Below are 20,322 nucleotides of genomic sequence, written 5' to 3'. Positions count from 1 at the left end.
CTTTGCAAGGAGTATGCTTTAGGTAGACAAATGATTAGAGCCCTTTTGTATATAAGAATGCACCGGGAAAAAGTAATATTATGTACTTGATCTGTTTAAGCTTTAAGACAGATAGTACTGTCTTAAGGGAGACTTACCGTTCTTTCTTTTGTTTCTCTTGGTAGATGAATCCAGAATAGTTCATACTTCATAGTACTCCGTTGTCAGATGTATTTCGTTGGACATTGTGCTAGTTTTTCGTTTTCCATAAACAATTTCTTGAATCTGCCTAAAAATCATCCTTCACTATATTATGGTCTCCTCAATCGGACTTCAAGTACTTCAAATCTGCATTTCTTAGACATTGTAAACATTAAACAAAACGATGACAAACAAATCTATGTTCATACTACTCATACTACTCTTGTGCATCAGCCAGACCATTGGCAGTAACCTGAACTGCCCAAATTGCGGCTCAATAGCCGTGCCTTTCCCACTCAGTACATTACCAAGTTGTGGAGATCAGTCGTATAAAGTCCGATGCACCAATGGCAAACTGTGGTTAGACACATTGAACAGCTCGACTTACCAAGTAATCTCCGTAACACCAAATATGCAACGGCTAATAATCCAGCCGCAAAGCTTCGTTGGCAAATCTTGCATCAACACTGATTTCCGTAATGGAGGAATTTGGCTTGACGAAAAGCTTCCTTTCAGTATCAGTGCTGAAAATACCGTCCTCAAACTTAACTGCACTGATCTTGCCACTCAGTCTGCTATGAACTGTTCCGCTAACAGTATTTGCTACAGGCATGTACTCGTCTTCTCTTCTTAGACTGTCGTATGAGAGAATTACTGAACATTTTTTTCCGTTACCTTTAGGTACCTAAAGGAAAACTCAGACGCAGCGTCAAGATGTGGTAGCACCAGTATATGCTGCTCTTTTACAGGCGGAGGGTCTCAAAATGATCACAATATAAAACTTACACCTGCAAAATGTAAAGTTTACACGAGTTTTGTCGATTTGCCATTGGATACTCCACTGCCAGTTAGTAAGTGGCCGAAACCTGGTGTAGCAATTCAGTGGGCCTTACCCCGAGAGCCAGTCTGCTCGTTGGATTTGGACTGCAATAAGTTACCCAAGTCGTCTTGCTTGCTGGATGTTTCGACTCAATGGAAAAGGTGTTTGTGTCGCACGGGGTATCACTGGGATGCTGTGAATGGAATATGTACTAGTAAGTCGTTTCGTTGGATATCTTCTTTGTCTTTTGAAAAAACCTTATATAAGACAGTCTTACATATGAGACCTCGCATAGGAAACTCATGGCTCCTTTTGTTTTCATTAGATCTTCTAGTATCAATACTATTGATACTCTCTGGTGTATTGCAGAGACCAAGTGTGAAACCAAGCATTGTCGCAATGAAAGACGGAAAAAGCGAGTAATTCAAGGTATTTTTTAGCTTCCTATGAATTCCTTTACTTAGAAAGGAAAAAAAATACTCCGTAGAAAAGAGAAAGAAACCAAGTTGTATTTTTTCGAACAGAACATAACACCGGTGTGACCATCTAAATTTTTAATAGGTTTGACATACAGTTTGGGAGTAATGTCAGTCATCGGATCCATTGCCCTCCTCGTTTATGGGAAGCACAAGAGGATCAAGCGACAAGCTCGTGAGAGACTGGTGAATGAACGTCGACAGATCTTAAATGCTAACAATACTAGTGGCAGATCAGCCAAACTATTCTCAGCCAAAGAGATAAAAAGAGCAACAAGCAATTTTTCCAACGACAGTCTCCTCGGTTCTGGCGGATTTGGAGAGGTCTACAAGGGAAAGTTAGATGATGGAACCGTAATTGCAGCGAAAAGGGCTAAACTTGGAAACATAAAAGGTACCGATCAAGTGCTAAACGAGGTCAGAGTTCTTAGCCAGGTGAACCATCGTAGTTTGGTTAGGCTCCTTGGGTGTTGTGTCGAGCTTCAGGAGCCCGTTTTAGTGTACGAGTACATTTCCAATGGTGCGCTTTACGAACATTTACACGGAAACCAGTCTAAAGATTTCGAAAGAAAGCAGCTAACATGGCATAAGAGATTGCTAATTGCCCAACAGACGGCTCAAGGCCTTGCTTACCTTCACTTCTCCGCAATTTCCCCCATTTTTCACCGAGACATCAAAACCACAAATATCTTACTTGACGAGAAGTTAGACGTCAAGATCTCAGATTTTGGTCTCTCGAGATTAGTAGATACTGAGGCAACACATAAGACGACGTGTGCCCAAGGGACTTTAGGCTACCTGGATCCTCAGTATTACAGAAATATGCAACTTACCGACAAGAGTGATGTCTATAGTTTTGGGGTGGTTTTACTCGAGCTGCTTACTTCACGAAAAGCTATTGACTTCAGTCAAGAGGTAGAAGATGTAAGCCTTGTTGGGTACATGAAGAAAATGTTTAAAACCGGTAAGATGATGGATGCAGTTGATCCCTACATGAAAGACAACGCAAATCATTTAGAGTTAACAACTATGAAAGCAGTTGGAGTTATGGCACTGGCATGTCTAGAGGAACAGAGGCACAATCGGCCATCGATGAGAGAGGTTGCAGAGGAGATTGAGTGTATGCTTCACATGATAAGCAGCAGTAAAGAGTTGTAATCTCAAGTGAATAACAATGGTTCTCCAAGGAACATAAGTTTTCATACTACACAAATTCTCATTTAAGACTGAAGTTTCCGTTTAACTTTAAGACGGGTCAAATACCAACCTGTTTGTCGCTTGTATGGATCAGACAAACATGTGTATCACCTAAGCTTTAAGTTCGTAGTATCCAAACCTAGATAAACCATATATTGAGAAATATTTTAAGTGTGACCATATTGTGGGATTATTTTTTTATTTGGACATTATTGAGGAAAATCGTCCGAAGTAATTGTTTAGAAGTTAGTAGCGAAAATAATTGTGGCAACAACAATTGTGCCAAAGGAAAGGATCCAACCCTGCACCAGCACTTCTTCGAGTGTCAAAATGCATATCAAACCCTTCGAGCAAGTTTCAGGTCGGCCCAAAGCGTGTTTGATCATGGAGATTACTTGGGGGTGATTCGGTACGAGAAACGCACTCCTGAGGTTCAAGCGAGTTGCACTACTATTTTCTCGTCTCATCCCCATGCGGAGTATCCACTCAATGAGAGTGACAGGGAAATGAGGATTCGCATCACCATGGCTCTAGTTACTAGTAGTCTTTTAGTCCAATAGAACATGGGACCAAGGAACAATCAACTCTTTTGACTTCCCAATCTTTACCGTTCTTTGCTACAAAAAATTATCACTTCGTTTTGCTTTGAAATGGGTAGCAAAGGTTACAGGATTGAGGGATGTTATGTTGTTCGTGGTTCTAATAATAGAAGTTTAAAAAGTCTTGGCTCAAAATAATTTGGCTGCCATTATTTATATACAAATTTGCATCAAAACTGCATTCATTTCTTTACTTGCGCTGCAAAATACTTGTACTAAATTTACGTGCTAAAGACAAAGAGAAGCAGTATTCCTAAAAAAATAAAAAATAAAAATCGAACTGCAAATATACGCAAGACATAATCTATCGACATGAAAAATAGAGCAGGGTTGTCAAGAAGAGGGCAGTACTGCAGATTAATGAGGAAAACCTTACAACTGGCAAGGGGTGTTAAAACGGGAATGCAGGGATGTTACAACGGGAGAGCTTTACCACCCATATGGTCTTACCCGGCTCTAAACCGGATGGTATACACCCAAAAAGATATCTGAACAGTAAACAATGGAACCTACATCGGTTGTTCCTAAGTTGCTTGCACATCACAAGGTAGACTCACCACAAAGAATTATTCCCTCGCAGGTAATGAGAAATAAAACCAACTAAAAATGGCAGCACATTGCAAAAGTGTAATGGAAACTGAAAAGGAGAGTAACTTTCAAAGAGTAATCTACACAGATGAAGGAAATAGAGCAATACTATTAATCAACGTCCCAGCAATGCAACACGATCCTTCTGTACTGCTTGAGAAAGGTTGATGTCGAAAAGCTCACACCGTATAGGCATCTCCATTTCATAAAAAGGGTTCTTCAACACATAATCAGTATAGAGCTCATAGATAAATTTCAGAAGATTCTCCATATGCTGTGTACCAGGCTCACAAACCACGAAAAACTTTGTTCCTACAAAGATGCACCAAATACATACGATGAGATACTACTGTTATGTGGTAAGACCGCAAGAGACCTATCCTTGCTATTGACAGTTTAGAATCATCTATAGATACTACAGCTATGCTATGTCATCAACAGGAAATAAAAATTTCTTCAAAGCGGTATACATAAATGAAGAAAGCCAGAACAGAAAAGCAAAATACTAAATGACTAAATTTAAAAAATTAACCATTTAAAAGATTTCCTTAGCCAAAGTGATACTGATCTATTTCAAAATTTTAACCCCTACCCCTCCCAGTGACGGTTCAGAAAGCATGCAAGGATCTTTCAAATTACCATATGCACCATGGGCATGTGCCACAGACGATGAAATGAGGAAGGCACGACACCTTCGGAGCTGACTGTTAACTTTTGTTTCTTTAAAACAAGATACCCTTTCACCAAGCTACGATTTTGTAACCTTGAACACCACTTTCCATGATTCACACCACCTAGGATCCCATTCCCCCTTCCCAAAAGCAGAAGTCCCAAGCTTGCCAGTGTAATGAGACATAAGTTTAACCATAATATGAAAACACAACATATGTCCGGCAAGTATGGAGTTGGAATTACAGACTTAAATCATCATATAACTCAAGGGATAGAAAATATCATATAATGTTAATGTGATATACTATTATTTCATAATAAATCTTAATTTGTTTTCTAGGGAACACAGTATATCTTAATCTCACCTTATTCTTAGGATATCATATCACATCAACATTATATGGTATCTTGCATGTACCATATTCTCTAACAATAAGCTCGCTAAAATGCAAGTAAATTACCAAAAATTTAACCATTTGTAGTAGTCTCTCCATAGTTTACCCTTTTGGCATGATAACAAACCATTTTGAATATAAAAATATAATTTCACTTATAGGCAAACAATCACCGGCAGATGTTCTATCTATAAGCAACATCCCATAATGGCATATATAAGCACAAGCACTTCATTGGACTATTGCATTGCATTAGTTAATCCTACAGAAAGTCACATAAGCCTACAAATTAAGCCACAATGACAAACAGAAGTGCACTTCACTTTGTTTTTTTCCTCGTCCTGATAAATCCATCAACATTCTTTGTCCCCATGGAAGCCGTAGAACCAAGCCCACGAATAAAAAACACAATAGAGTACATATGCAGGTCGAACGAGGATTACGGATTTTGCTACAGGACCTTCGAGAACATCCTCCCACGGCCAGTCGCTGACAATAAGACCTTAACTAGGCTAACAATCGTCGAGGCCGAAAAGAATGCGACCAACAGATTACAGTTCATTAATGCTAACATGCCAAAGGAGAAGGATCCCAACCAGCACATGCACTACGTCGTATGTCAAAATGCATATCAAATTCTTCAATCAACTCGAGACTATTTTTTCGACTCCTCCCTTTACTGAGAACCCTCTTAATGAGAGGAACAGGGAAATGAGGATCCTTCTTACCATGGCTATAGACTATAGTTACTAGTAGTCTTATCGTCACTTTGTTAAGACCAAGTAATAGTCAAGTCTTTTGATTTTCCAACTTTTTTCTTTATTTCCTACAAAAAACAAATTAGTTATACTAGTATGTTTTAAAATGGATGTAGCAAAGGTCACACAGTTTTCATTTATGTTATGTTTTTCGTGGTTCTCGAAAGTCTTGCATCAAAATAATCTGGTTACAGTTCTAGTAGTTGCGTGCGAAACCAATTTGCATCAAATCTGTGTTTATTCCTTCATTGTGCTACAAAATATTTGTATTCCCTCCATCTCAATCATCTTTTTTATTCTTTGTAAGGGGTATGTTTTAGGTACACAAATGATTGAGATGGGGGTTGATATATCTCCCGTATCTCAATCATGTTTGGACTTTGGACAGTAAAGTAGAGATGAACGGATGTTCCATTTCGCTCCTCCAAACCAAATCATTTCAATTCCAACAAAGGAAAGATTTGGAGGGAAAACTCCCTTCGTCCATTACCCTCCCTTTCCTTTCCCTCTTCCTCCCTCCCTTTTCTTCCCCTTTGAGTATCCAAACAAGGCCTTAGCATGTAGCAAGTCATCCCAAATATTTACCATGATCTCCACAAAAACTATGTTCCAATATCTAAAAATCGTGGAATGTAAGCTTGATCACAGATATAGAAGCGTCGTAATACTGACTTCCAAAAATCTAACATCCGTTCTACAAGCATTTCAACAAGTACAATCCAAAACACTAATCTACAACAAATATACCAGCAACTAGTAATCCAAATAATCCACGAAGAAACAAAACAAAAACTAGACAACAAAAATGCAAGAGGATGATGAGCAAATCATACCAGTAAGGGACTGGAAGCAATGGAGATCAAAATTATCAGCTTCAAGGAGTTCAATACCATTGCAACCGGAAACCGGAGATAACTGCTGCGAAATGGCGTGCATCGAATGCCATAAACTCGCTAATCTTAATGTATCATTGGTATCCATTCTACCAGCTGATCCATAATCCTAATTATATCATTATATATCAACAATCACATTACATTCATCAAAATCCTAAATCTTTCACCTACTAGAAAACCCTAATATCACTGGATAATTGCAATGTAAGCGGGTTTACCTTGTAGAAGATGAGACCTCCGGATTTGTTGATTATGTACAGACAATATATCGCCGCCATTTTTGATGATGATTAAATCAGAGTAACTTATTCGATCTCCTCGAAACCCTAATTTTTCTAGGGTTTCTGTGACGGAAGAGAAATCAATTGTAAATTGAATATTCAAATGGCAATCGGAAGTCCAGATTGATTGAAGAACTACAATTTAAAGTGACATTGATCAAGATTTGAGATCGAAGTAGTATGTATGAATTAAATTGGGGGATCAGAAATTCAAAATTTGATGGAGGTAAGAGCAAAAGAGAGAGAGAGAAGAGAGAGAGAGAGAGGAATGTTGTTGTCTGAGACTCTCAGGCCTGTCAGCGAGCTGAGTGACGGAGGCGAAGTTGGGCTACGGAAGTGTGGCTGCAAACGAGCCAATCGAGTTTGGTGCGAGTCGGATCGGTTTATGTTGGATTTGTAACTCGTAAAATCATAAGTATATATTTAAGGTTTAATCGGGTTGTTTGTCATCAAATTATTCAGAGGTATTAACAATATCACAAAACTTCGGAGAGGCGGTCTCTCAATAGCGTTATTGAGAGACCTCTCACATGATGGGGTGAGAGACCCACTAAATTTATTTTTTCCCTATTATGTCTCCCACTAAATTAGTGGTAAACGGTCTCTCATGAGACCTATTGTAACAATATAGAACAATAAACTATTCGGGTTGAAAACTAAGGTTAATTCGGGTTGTGGACAAATTTATTCCCCCTATTTAAGTGATTGGGGTCGATGGGGTTATTTCAGGTTGGCGTAATTTTGTCGGTTTAAACTAAAGATATGATCCATCAGCTTTTAATTCAGAAAGAGCTCAACCATTAGTCCGGCTTTATTTCTTGGATGTTTGAAGTTCTAACTTTTGATGTGAAAAACTCAACTGTCTCCAATTGCAATTTTAAATTTTTAACATATGAATGTCATTGTAAAGCTTATAGTAGTTTATAACACTGAGCATCCCCAACTCTAAGTAGGTTTGATAAACGAGTCAATCGGGTCGAATCAATTCGGGTTTGCAAGAATTCAAATCGAGTCATTTTCGGGTATGTTATTTTTAAGTTATTTGGAGATAACAGTCAATTTCTGATAATAAACATTCGGGTCACGGGTCACGGGTCACCTCGAATAAGTTCAAGTCAATTTTGATTTCGGGTTAGATTCGAATATGGATCGGGTCATTTCGGTAGGTTCAGTTTTGTCAGATCTAGCTGTAAGTCCCATTTGAATAGTTTAATTATTGAATGATTAATGATTCCTTAATCTTCAAATATAATTCAATTTACCGAACGAATCGACTTCTACAAGTCAAATTTACACCGGTACCCGATAACGCGATTGTTATAAATGACCTCAAGTGACATTAATTGGAAATGAGATCTAGATCTCCAAAGTCTAAACCTAAATAACTACACCAACCACACCAAGAGCCTTGAAAGGTCATTAAACAGCCACGCCTTAACACAAACTCTGAACTTCATAGTCCTCTCATTATAAAAGTTCCTTCAATTTGTTTGTTAAATTCGTCCCACTTTTTTGGCGCTCACTTTTCTCACGTTTACCGACATAACTAACCAACCTCTCTTATTCTCCTTTTTTTTTGCCAATTAATTAAAACATTAATTTTAATTTTTAAAAATGGCGCAACCAAATATAGAGATCAACGGTCTCAAATTCACGTACCCAGGAATCGACGGTCATCCGCCTCCGGGATCCACTCCTCTCATTCAAGATTTCTCCGCCACGCTTAATGCCGGTGACCGTTGCCTCCTTGTCGGCTCCAATGGCGCTGGTGAGGGCCCCTTTTCGATGTTTTGCAAGATCTCGTCTTTGGGTCTTACTCGAATTCTCATATGAGACCGTCTCATACTAATTTTAATTGCATTTTGTATTTGTTTAAATTAGGGAAGACGACGATATTGAAGATATTGGGAGGGAAGCATATGGTGGAGCCACACATGGTTCGGGTTCTGGGGCGATCCGCTTTTCATGATACTGCCTTGACTTCTTCCGGTGACCTCTGCTATCTTGGTGGAGAGGTTCATTTCCAATTTTAATCTATTTTTTTAATTGGTTTTAAACAAGTAATTGAACTATTGTTTGGTATGGGGAGCCCTAATTTACAATGGCAAATGCAGACGGGTTTTGAACTAGGGTGTTAGGTGCTCGTCCCCAATAATTTAATTGAATGATGAATGCTTGTTGTATTACTGCTTCGCGATTAAGGCTAGAAAGTCACAGGAATAGATCACTAGCTAAGTTTGTTAGGGTCAATATTACTCCGTAATAGCTAACTCTAGGAGCAATGTGGTTTACTTTTTACACACGTGGTTGCGATTTTGAAATGAAAATGTTGTTTTCAAACACGCTGTATTCGCTTATATGGCTTGATTCTCTATGAATCGTTAATGCTCGTAGAGTAGACAAGATGACTGTTCGTCTGTCCCGGTCAATTGTTGTCCTTTGGTTTTGGCACAAAGACCAAGGAAAGGGAAGGCGACCAGTTATAAGATGACAAGTGGACCAAATTGGGTGTGAATGATCAAATTGTTTATTAAGTTCATTCTTAAAATAGAAAAGACAACAATTGACTGGGACAGTCCAAAATGGAATAGGACAATAAATGACCAGAACGGAGGGAGAACGAGTTATTGTTCTTAGACTGAATCAAGAGGACACACATCTGTGATTCGAACTATATGGTTATGTGTGTTAGTGATGTTTATTGGTGCAGTGGAAGCGAGATGTTGCTTTTGCTGGATTTGAAGTTTCTATACAGATGAATATATCTGCTGAGAAAATGATATTTGGAGTAGAAGGTGTAGATCCTGCCAGAAGAGCGGAACTAATCAAGGTATGTATGTTACAGCAAGATTTTCTACTACTGATGCATACCAATTTGTTCTTACTAGCAGTAATCATGCCTGAGATTTTGCTGGAATTAGCAGTCAAATATGTTCCTTACAGTTTTGGTCTTGTAAAGACTACATGTATGCTCAAATCATCGATAAAATATGTTAAATATTTGCAGCTAATCTTCTCAACAAAGCTAGCTTGGACAAAATCCTCTTACTGTTCAGTGTCAACTATCCACACTTTCGCAACCCTTAGAGATTTTTTTTTTTTTTTTTTTGGGTGTAAAAGGAGCCACAAAGGGAAGTTTTGATGTGGTGGGATTTGAACCCAAATCATAAGCATTGGCTGCAATCAGCGCGTATCATGTATAATTTTACTGAGAGAGGGTGAGGACATGGGAAATGAGGGGTTTTATCCCATTTTATGATGTTTTAATGTAGGCATCGAGAATACATCAAGTGGGACAAGCATATCCGCGTCTAGAAAATGCATAAGCTGGTCATTTATATTTCAGCTTGTGGTAGAACTTGGTTTAAAGGGTGGAAGTGAATTTTGGTGATCAGATAATGAACTAAAAATTAAGAACATATTTTTTGGATGCACGTCTGACGTCTGTTGTTCCAAGTTTCTAACTTATCTGCCTCAAAGGCACAAGCTGTATTTTTTAGAAGTATTATAAAAAAAGGTTGTATGTAAAGGAAAATGAAACAAACTATCGTCTTCAAATAGGTACTTGACATCGATCTGTCTTGGAGAATGCACAAAGTATCTGACGGTCAGAGGAGAAGAGTGCAAATATGTATGGGTCTTCTGAAGCCATTCAAGGTATTTCTGTTCTCTTTCGGCTTCAGCTTCTTTGATCAGGGGGTCTGTTTGATTATACTCTATTATTTTTTGTTAACCCTTTTTTTGCTGTGTTCTAGGTTCTTCTACTTGACGAAATTACTGTAGATCTTGACGTTCTGGCAAGGGCCGACCTTCTTAGTTTTCTCAAGAAGGAATGTGAAGAAAGACATGCTACAATCATCTACGCAACACATATATTTGACGGACTTGAGAGCTGGCCAACACACATTGTTAGTTTAACTTTACCTTTTACTGTTTATCATCTCATTAACATGTTATGTTCAGCTGGTTTTTCCTCTTCCGTTAACTGAAGCCGAGTCTGTTTCTTTTAGGTGTATGTGGCTAATGGCAAGTTACAGCTATGTATGCCTATGGATAAAGTTAAAGAGCTGAGCAAACTGTCCCTCATGGTAAGTTCCTTGTTATCGAAGGGGTATATTATGGTGTATCTTAATGAGTCGGATTGAATAACTAAAATGTATATGCTTCGTACTTCATCAAGTAGCATTACAGCGTGGCGTTCATTTATTATGCGTCATTCACAAGCACGGGAATCACAATTGCCCTTGAAGGCACTGTGGTAATGACCGTCTTTCTGTAGGAGTCGTAATGACAAGAGGCCGTGATTTATTGTACTGTTTTACTTAAGCTCTCAATTGTTGTTTTTTTTTATTTGATGGAAAGTAAGCCATAAGGCGGTTTTGATCTTAGGTCACCTGGGTCGACACTTGATAGCTTTACTGGTTAACATGTAAAACATAACCCAAGTGCCTTAAGACTTGTAAATAGTGGAGTAAAGGGGGTTCGGATGCACGCAGCATTACTAGTTTGTTAACACAGACGGAAAACTTTGCCGGCTAAAGTAGTTCTCAATTTGTTAGTGCTGCATTCTCTCCTTTAATTTCAATAATCAGCTAGCTATTGGGGAAGAATCCCCCAGAAGGTAAGTGACAATTTTTGGGGGTTTTGTTGACAGAGAACTGTCGAGAGTTGGTTAAGGAAAGAACAAGACGAAGAAAGGAAACGAAGGAAAGAAAGAAAAGCAAAAGGGCTACCAGAATTTGAGAAGAAAATTGATGGGAGCCGAGTGATAGGAGACCCTGCTCATGTTGCAGCTCGTGTTACCAACAATGGATGGGCTGCAGGAAGGCTTCATTCCACTCTTGCTGGCGAAGAGAACTTCACTTTCAGTTCAAACCGTGTTCTAAGACAATAGCTTTTACTTACATTCAACTTCCATGTATGAGACTTCGAGATGCCATTATTATTTTCAGAAGCTAATGTTCATGCCTTCTGCAAGGACAATCGTTCCAGAATTAGACATTACAGATTTACACATTTGTGATCTCAATTATATTGCCCTCCAATGCATAAATCTATTAAGTTTATCTGTAATTTTATTACTATTTCATAACTGGCAAGTAAATTTCACGTGCGTAAAAACTTTTCTGCATTTCTGTAGTGGCCAAGAAACATAGTTTAGGGCGTAGTCCTGTGACTGTTGGAATTTGAGGACATTGAGGGTAACGAAACAATATGACAACAAAAACCTAAAACCTGGCTTATTTGAGGATATGCGAGGTGCTGTTATTTATGTTTACGATATCCCACGTTGGATGAGAACTTCCACAGAACATACACAACACAAGAAAGTGAAATGTACATATAAGGAGTCTCTACTTCTCAACTATTTCGTCCACTTCCGTGCTATAAATAGTTCAGCTCTAGGCCCTCTACATTCTTCAATTTGCCTTGAGTGAGCATTATTCCCAAGAGACGCCACAGGCTGAATACCGATTAGATGGTGTAGTTGAAGTGCGTTCAAAGAACACCAAGCCTTGAGCCTGATTGAGTACAGGGAACATGACAACCGGAATTGAAGTTATTGAAAGATCAAAACAACAATAAATTCAACAAAAATTTAGATAACATTTGGACTGAAATCTCAGCACGATCATTGATCAAAAGAATGCGAACGTCAATAGTACGAAGTATATTTTATAAACATGTCACGCACTACTTACTGCTTACATTTCAGAATTATATTAAGAATCTACAAAGTATTGATGTAGCAAATTTTCTGGCACAATAACAATAGCTAGATAATCGTAACTACACAACTCCATTTCATTATAGAACATAAAACAAAAGGCCTATTGGTCGGTCAAAAGCAGCTCTCACTTCAACCCTGGTCCTACGCCGAACCCATCATCTATGCCTGCGAAACATGGGACAGTTTGAATATTGCTCAGCTAAAATATAATCACAAATTAACCTCAAAAAATGGGAATCATTATACGGGGTCAGTCTTCAAAACCATTATACGAGACAGCCTCGTGATAATCTTATCATAAAATTGTCTCATAAGTCGTTAAGGTATATTGCGTTTCTTCTAATTGACCTCAAATGTTAGAAAATACGGGGCAGTAATCTTATAAGATCGTCTCATAAGAGAATTTGTGTTTCTTCAAATTGACCTACCTTGCTTGCAATGTTGTTGGAGAGCCAGTCCAGACCCTCATAAAGACCCTCACCGGAGGTGGCACATGTGCTTTGGATATACCTGCCATAACAAAGAACTGGCCCTCAGTACTTTTCACCACTTAATATTCCGTAAAAAGAATTTGAAGGATTAATTGTGAACACAAAAAACAGGTTTGGACAAAGCTGAGGAAATTAACTTCTTAGTAATATGTAGGGAGTCTAGCATGAGATTGAACCATTGCTTATGTACTCAACTTTCAATATGATTAATATGTTGAACTTGCATGTGAGACCCACTTGTGTAAGTTTCTAGCAGGTCAACTTACCAATGACGTTGACGAAGGGAATGAAGACCAAGCTTGTCAGTAATCTCTGCAGCAGTCATCGCATTTGGAAGATCTTGCTTGTTGGCGAAAACAAGCAGCACAGCATCCCTCAGCTCGTCCTAAAAAGGAACATAGAATAAAGCACCACACATGAGATACTTCACACACTTAACAATAAAGCCGATCTAAATAATAAAAAAAAACCTCATTTCTATGCCTTCCGTGCAAGCTTACCTCATTCAGCATCCTGTGCAGCTCATCCCTTGCTTCAACAGCTCGATCGCGATCATTACTATCCACCACAAAGATCAGTCCTTGGGTGTTCTGGAAGTAATGCCTCCACAAAGGACGAATCTGATCACATGTAAAATAATTAGAATAAATACAGAAAGAAGCAACGTATGTGCATGATATCTAATTGTAAGTTAAATCGTGAATTCCACATTTGCATAGACATGCAAGGAAATTCACAAACAAACTCGGGTCTATTTAGCTTATGCTGACGTAGAGTGCAGATTCAAGGAAAAGTAATCAGCACTGGACCATATATAAGCATTGAAGAACTATAATCAACTCTCTGAAAACCACAATTGTATTAGATACAAGTACATGCAATGGTGTTGAGCATAGGTGCAAGAGACCGGCCCACAAGCAAGTGAGGTTCCATCCTAAAACCAATTGGTGATAGGAGTAGCCATCTTATAAGCTAGTCCCTTATCACAATGCCCCCCGCACACACAAGGGAAGAGACCTCAACAAATGGAATGATTCTTTTATCACAAATTTAGGGAGATAAAAGTTGTATGCTGAAATCGTGGAAGTAATCATAGCTTAGTTATTTCTTATGAGAAGACAAAAACAGAAGTCAGTACAAGACAATCCATAATCACGTACAGGAAACACTGAAGCAAAAAAAAAAGAAAAAAAAAAAGAAATACAATTTAGTGCCAATGAAGATCAGATGTCTGCCACAGCATGGATAGCCTTCCCTTAACATTACTAAAGAGAAAACTGAAAGACGAGGTGGCATAAATTATGTAGCTTATGATTATGTTAAGTGCTGATGGAAAATGTGTAATCAGCACAGGACCGTCAATAAGCACAAGGTTAAAGAATAGCAGCGAAAACAATGAGAGAGTAAATGGCCTGGAGGTTTTAATGTGTTGGCATGTAAATGATGTAATGCAACTTTATTTAAAAACCTGAGAAAAAAAAAGAAAATAGGTAACCAACATGAAGTGCTTGAACATAGCAGAAAAGAAAAGATAAGATATGTTCCACAGAATGGATAATCTACCTAGGTAACACAGAAAAAAACGAGAGACAAAGCGGTAAAATCTAAATAACTTGCAATGCCTTAATTAGTGATGGATAACTTATAATTGTCATAAGAACCAATTTATTTCAAGTCTAGACCCAATCCAAAGATCATTAATGCCTATATAACAGAAAGAAAACCTCCATACATTTCGAAAATAAATGACACATGTAACACATACCAGGTGACAAAGAACAAAAGAAAACATTAAATAACATATAATTACCTTGTCTTGACCTCCAACATCCCAAACAGTGAAACTGATGTTTTTGTATTCCACAGTCTCAACATTGAATCCTATACAAAAAGCAAAAAAGATAATTAAGTTATCAAAATCGCGGACTGTTTCCAAATATCAAAACCGATTAACTCTGTAGATGTTCTTATGTTAACCCCAAACATTGCACTACTATAAACTATGCATACAGGAAACAGCAGTCATTCAACATTCCTGTTTAGTTAAACGTCAAAAGATAGCAACAGTACGCAATTTTACAAGAGAAGGTATCGTGCCAAGAAGTGGACGCGTGGAATAGCTCAGATACTTCTTGATTTATGAATTATGACACGATGATCATTTTCACCAACTATCTTTCCACCCATTTATACTGTCCTCAATTTTGCATCGTCAGCCTAGCCAATCACCCCCTCATGTAATACAAGACAAATAAACGCAGCGAAAAGGAGCAACCTAATTCATCATCCCCATCATAGTTTATCACTTACACGACCATTCATGCCTTAATCAACCAAAATTAAACAATTCAATCTATGGTGCAATGTAGCAGCAAGACAGTTCAAGAGATGTTATAAAGTATGATAGATTTAAAAGGAACTTTGTTCTCCGCCACATATTCACTAATTGGATTTTGAATCAGTTAAAGTCAAGATGATGTTAAAAATCGGAAAAAAAAAACAGTAAGATCCAAAGGCAAAGAGAGCATACCGATGGTGGGAATGGTGGTGACGATCTCACCAAGCTTGAGCTTATACAAAATGGTGGTCTTACCAGCTGCATCGAGACCTACCATCAATATCCTCATCTCTTTCTTCGCAAATAATCTGCTGAACAACTTCGTGAATGAAAGCCCCATCGTTGCCTACAAATCTGTAGACCAAACCTTATTAGATTACTTGATCCAATCAAAATCGCAGAATTATGAAACTCTAATCAAGCAAAATTATAGCATTTCTAAGATTTACAATTATACATCAATCCGAAACAAATTACCGATCCAATTTTAAAAAAACAACTCAGAAACGATAGAAATCGCCGAAATCAACGGAATTATAGCATTTCTTGATTTGCGATTACACGTCAATCCGAAACATATTACCGATTCGATTTAATATATAACACCTAACAAATGATAGAAATCGCCGAACTACGAAACCCTAATTAAGTAAAAGTATAGCATTTCTTAGATTTGCGATTGCAAACAAATCCGAAAGATATAACCAATGCAATCAAAACAAAAACAACACAAAAACGATAAAAATGGCGGAATTACGAAACCCTAAACCAACAGGATTTGTTAGATTTGTGATCATACATGAATACGAGAAACGTTACCGATCTAACTAAATGAGATCTGGTTATAATTATGATGAAGATTATGAATGTGTGATGATGATTAAAATAAGAAATGCGAAAATCTGTAGAGAGAGAAAGAGAGCTTACATGAAAGGAGGAGGAGAAACACAATTAGGGATTGTTTAATTCGACGGCTGGTATATGTGGGTGATTCGTCTCTTCAAAGCCTTATATATTGCGCTACTAGATTTAATGCCCGCGATGCGATGACGCCAATTTTAGAATCTTCACAAGTATAAATATATATACTGTAGTATCTAAAAACGTGTTTTCAATTTTTCATGATCGCAGTTATAATGGAGAAAATCCAAATAAATTATTTACATATCCAAAATTATTGATAATCTGTCACCATTGACACATAGAAAAATTCTTACATCCTCCGGGAGTACCGTACTCCTTACACTTAAAACTAATCCACTAAATAGAATATAATAATAACCTAGGCAGAAGGAGATTTGAGACTCTGAAAGACACAAGAATTTTTCTGACAGATATACATACGGACGACATTATCGGCACCGTAGAAGCACTAAGGCAGACTTTCATCCCTAATCGACCACTATTAAATGCCTATAAGCCGCACCCCTTACAAAATCAAACAAAATCCCATTGTTTCTATAACAGCATAATTTATATGATGTTGCATCATAACTCGTTTTTTAGCATTTGTCTACCCTATTTATTTGTACAATTGTACGCTTAGATATAGAAGGCATAAACAATTTTGACCTGGTAAAAGAAATGTGCTTCTTCAAAACGAAAATACCGGCTTACTTTATACTCCCTTTATCCTATTTTTATTGTCCTCTTTTTTTTTTTACTACTAATACCCCTAAGTTTTTAAATACCATTCACCCTATCAAAATTATATTGTCCCTCTTCTTCTTAATTAAAGAGGTGGAGTAGTAATTTTATCCTATTTGTCAATCCTTCTTAAAAGGAAAAGTAGGTTAATAAAAGTGGATGGAGGGAGTACATCCTTATTTATAATTTAGATCACTTCATATTTTTTTTGAGTTTTTTCTTTTGTGTTATTTTGCATATACTGACAAAGAGTAGTATTTTTGGCCTATTAAATTGAGTTTTGATTTTCGTAGTACATATTTTGTCTTATCTAACGTCAAATATTTATTACTCAGTACATAGTATTTTAACGGAATGGCGGGAAGTTCTTCACATGCATGATAACATGTACTCTGTAATAAATAAGTTAATAAAATTATAAAGATGTTCTAAAAAGGTATATATGGTATATATAATTATTGGCTTACCGTCAAATCCGTCAATAACATCAATACGATACAACAGAGTAAAATGATTCAATTCTCATTGTTTAACCTTCGCAGTTTTCTGAAAAATTTTAAAAAGCACAAAATTAGATCTCACAACATAAAAATATACAGTGTAACAAAGCAAACGGAATACGTTAAAACAAAAAATAAGGTCACGCACAATTAAGTTATGGGGACGGGGTGGATGGAAGACATTAAAAAGCATACATTCATGGGGTTTATATACACTATTATTTCTAGTTCTAATCAAATACGTTTTTAAATAAAAAAAATAATAATAGAATTTGATAAGCTGTACAATTACTATATGGTTGGATAATGACAATGATATATTAACCCGTGATGATAAAAATATTTCTTTTTTGATATACATAATCAATTTTACATATTGAATTATTATCTGTAGTTATAATTTTATTAATAATTAGTTTAGGTAGTTTCAAAAAGTTGGAGTCTACGAAATCACTCGAAAAAAGCTTCCTTTATTAATATAGATAGATTCAATGGGCCCTCATTTTCCCGACTTTTTATTTTTGTTTTTTTGGTTTTTTTCTACCGTGTACCCTTATTTTTTCCAAATCACATCGTGTACCCCTGAACTTCATTAATCATTTTAAACCGTGACCTAATGTCACTAAGCCGTCAAGTTAATGCTAATTCCGTCACTTTAATGTTGACATGGCATCCCCATTGGCATTATTAGTGCTTACTCATTAATTTTCCCTCCACCACCAAACTCCCTCTATTTTCCTCCAATAATTCTCCCCGTTTTTTCCTATTTATTCTTCTTAACCCTTACTTCTTTCTTCCTCTTTCTACTTTATTTATCCTTCTTCATCTCTCTCTTTATTTTCTTTCTCACTCTAACCATAATGTCGTTTTCTTCCTCCTGGAGAAATAAGTCAATAACCCAGTTCAAGGGCTTCAATTCAAGAATCAAGCTTGCAAAGTATGTGGAAGGGATGCAGTTATGAAAATTTCAGGGTCAGCGAGTATCCAAGAAAGGCCTATTTCAAATGTCTCGAATGTAACGAGTTTGTTATGTGGCTTTCAGAAAAGCATATCATTATAACTCTTGCTTTTAAGATGAGAGATATGTACGAAGATGAGCGTTTCTCAAGCTTTGGAGAAGTTACTGGTGAAATTAGAAACATGAAGACTGATTTGTATGAATGAATTAGCTAAGTGCACAAAATATTGTATGAAATTGTATGTTGTACAAGTTCTTGAATCTTTGGTGACCTCTTTAAGCCTAAGCTAAGTAAGATGTTGGGACATATTCCATTGTCATTCCATGATACAGCCACGTGCTGCCTTGTGGCATGCTTTACTATAGCCAGTCTGTGAATACCTAATTAACACCAGGGTAATCACTCTTGAAATTTTTGCACAAGTGTCTTGCACAAATTCTTTTATATGCCTCCGGCCAAACATTGTTCAAAGTTGTTTTAACACTCTATAAACCAAATGAAATAATTTTAGGATTAAATTTGTTCTGCACTTGATTAATATAGCAAATATAAACATAAATTTCATGTGAAATACAAGTTTTAAGTACCTTTTGTCTGTCAAAAGTGATAGTCCAGTTGGTTCTCCCACTATCCTTGAGACTGCTTTTTAAATGCCAGAAAAAAGTGGACCAACTATCCTTATTCTCATATTCAACAACAGACACTGCCAAAGCAAATATCTCATTGTTTCCATCACGGGCCCCTGCAATTAAGAGGACACCACCATGATTACCCTTCAAATGTGTTCCATCAACACAAATAAGACTTCTACAACCTCGCTATCACCCCCATGATTTGTGCATTGAATGATATAAAGATGCTTTTAAATTGTAGTGGACGTTCAGGGGTGTTCATGTGGACCCATGTGCAAATAGCATAACTTCTAGGATTAGTATTTTTGATCATTTCACAGTAAGCTGGAAGTAATTTATAGGACTCATCATGACCACAATTGATCTCTCTCAATGCTAAGTCCTTCATCTTATAAAGAGTGGATGTTTTTATTCTCAAACCATACCTTGCAAAAAGTAGATCTTGGATTGACCGCCCTGTTATTAAAGGATTTGCCCTTATATCTTTCAACGGTTTCTTTGCAACCCAATCAGAAGTTGCCATGGGGTTATGATCCCTGACAACAACACAACCATGTTTTGGATTTCTTATATTCTTGATTGCCCGAGTAATACCATCCGGGAGGACACTAGCATGAATCCTCCAATTACACTTTAGGTTTGCACATTTCATTTGTGTACCTCTTTCTATCTCGCCTACACAACAAGTACATAAAACCCCTCTTGTATAAAATATTCTTTTAGAACATCCTTAAAGTGTTCTTTGTCCATGAACAACATCCAAGGTCTGATCCTTATCACACCAAAGTCTTGTTTGTCATATATTTTACCATTCTGTAAAAGTTGGGCATAATACTCAAAATTACTCCCTTATATGTACATTTTTTTCAAAGTTACTGCCTTATAAAACAAAATTTCAAAATTACTCCCTTATAAGAAGGTTCCGATCAAAAATTGCTACCAAGACCCAACTCAGGTCATAATTAGACCAATTTTCCGTCTATATTCAAAATTCTTATAATTTCCTTCCCATTTTGCCCCTTTTCTTTTTACCTTAATTAACCCCTCACCTCCTTTCTCTCTCTTGTATACCTCAATCTCTTGCCTCCTTTCCCTTTATTTCTTGTATAAATAAATGTCCAGTTCTAATTCGCACCGAATTCTCAGTGTAGTTGTGATGGTC

At 37.1% G+C, this 20,322-nt stretch overlaps 4 protein-coding genes across 5 annotated transcripts; 2 read left to right on the top strand and 2 right to left on the bottom strand.

The window, feature by feature from the left end:
- The first annotated feature begins 269 nt into the window (after positions 1-269).
- On the top strand, positions 270-2,887 carry LOC141657670 (wall-associated receptor kinase-like 20). Its single transcript, XM_074464973.1, is given in 3 exon segments — positions 270-1,214; positions 1,370-1,429; positions 1,562-2,887. Coding segments are annotated over 3 exon segments (1,983 nt in total). The 5' UTR covers positions 270-364; the 3' UTR covers positions 2,635-2,887.
- Positions 2,888-3,602: 715 nt separating this feature from the next.
- Positions 3,603-7,300, bottom strand: LOC141657669 (uncharacterized). Its single transcript, XM_074464972.1, has 3 exons — positions 6,800-7,300; positions 6,519-6,687; positions 3,603-4,172 (listed from the first exon to the last, which is right to left on the bottom strand). The coding sequence occupies exons 1-3, from the start codon at positions 6,857-6,859 to the stop codon at positions 3,976-3,978; spliced, it is 426 nt and encodes a 141-aa protein (XP_074321073.1). The 5' UTR covers positions 6,860-7,300; the 3' UTR covers positions 3,603-3,975.
- Positions 7,301-8,213: 913 nt separating this feature from the next.
- On the top strand, positions 8,214-11,966 carry LOC141657667 (ABC transporter I family member 20). Its single transcript, XM_074464969.1, has 7 exons — positions 8,214-8,630; positions 8,744-8,877; positions 9,573-9,692; positions 10,424-10,519; positions 10,618-10,770; positions 10,873-10,950; positions 11,517-11,966. Exons 1-7 carry the CDS (start codon positions 8,477-8,479, stop codon positions 11,754-11,756), a joined length of 975 nt encoding a protein of 324 aa, XP_074321070.1. The 5' UTR covers positions 8,214-8,476; the 3' UTR covers positions 11,757-11,966.
- Positions 11,967-12,471: 505 nt separating this feature from the next.
- Positions 12,472-16,439, bottom strand: LOC141657668 (ADP-ribosylation factor-like). Of its 2 annotated transcripts, none has more exons than XM_074464970.1 (7): positions 16,350-16,439; positions 15,615-15,776; positions 14,895-14,965; positions 13,585-13,704; positions 13,351-13,469; positions 13,022-13,103; positions 12,472-12,758 (listed from the first exon to the last, which is right to left on the bottom strand). In XM_074464970.1, exons 2-7 carry the CDS (start codon positions 15,760-15,762, stop codon positions 12,753-12,755), a joined length of 546 nt encoding a protein of 181 aa, XP_074321071.1. In that variant the 5' UTR covers positions 15,763-15,776; positions 16,350-16,439; the 3' UTR covers positions 12,472-12,752. The 2 variants fall into 2 exon arrangements, with proteins under 2 accessions (XP_074321071.1, XP_074321072.1); XM_074464971.1 differs by having other exon boundaries at positions 16,222-16,351.
- Between the last annotated feature and the right edge of the window lie 3,883 nt (positions 16,440-20,322).

The sequence above is a fragment of the Silene latifolia genome, chromosome 5, assembly GCF_048544455.1.
Source record: "Silene latifolia isolate original U9 population chromosome 5, ASM4854445v1, whole genome shotgun sequence".
NCBI classification, from domain to species: Eukaryota; Viridiplantae; Streptophyta; class Magnoliopsida; order Caryophyllales; family Caryophyllaceae; genus Silene; species Silene latifolia.
The sequence above is the reverse complement of the archived record's forward strand: the minus strand, read 5'-3'. Positions and strand labels throughout refer to the sequence as shown.

Bases quoted from the DNA above. Each gene is read 5' to 3' on its own strand.
- LOC141657668 (XM_074464970.1), bottom strand. From the start codon at position 15,762: ATGGGGCTTTCATTCACGAAGTTGTTCAGCAGATTATTTGCGAAGAAA. The intron at 14,966-15,614 runs GTATGCTCTCTT...CTTTTTGTATAG, and splicing joins CACCACCATTCCCACCATCG to GATTCAATGTTGAGACTGTG. The intron at 13,705-14,894 runs GTAATTATATGT...ACATGTGATCAG, and splicing joins ATGTTGGAGGTCAAGACAAG to ATTCGTCCTTTGTGGAGGCA.
- LOC141657669 (XM_074464972.1), bottom strand. From the start codon at position 6,859: ATGGCGGCGATATATTGTCTGTACATAATCAACAAATCCGGAGGTCTC. The intron at 6,688-6,799 runs GTAAACCCGCTT...TGATATAATTAG, and splicing joins GAGGTCTCATCTTCTACAAG to GATTATGGATCAGCTGGTAG. The intron at 4,173-6,518 runs GTATGATTTGCT...GCATCTTTGTAG, and splicing joins TTGCTTCCAGTCCCTTACTG to GAACAAAGTTTTTCGTGGTT.
- LOC141657667 (XM_074464969.1), top strand. From the start codon at position 8,477: ATGGCGCAACCAAATATAGAGATCAACGGTCTCAAATTCACGTACCCA. The intron at 9,693-10,423 runs GTATGTATGTTA...GTCTTCAAATAG, and splicing joins GAAGAGCGGAACTAATCAAG to GTACTTGACATCGATCTGTC. The intron at 10,520-10,617 runs GTATTTCTGTTC...GCTGTGTTCTAG, and splicing joins GTCTTCTGAAGCCATTCAAG to GTTCTTCTACTTGACGAAAT.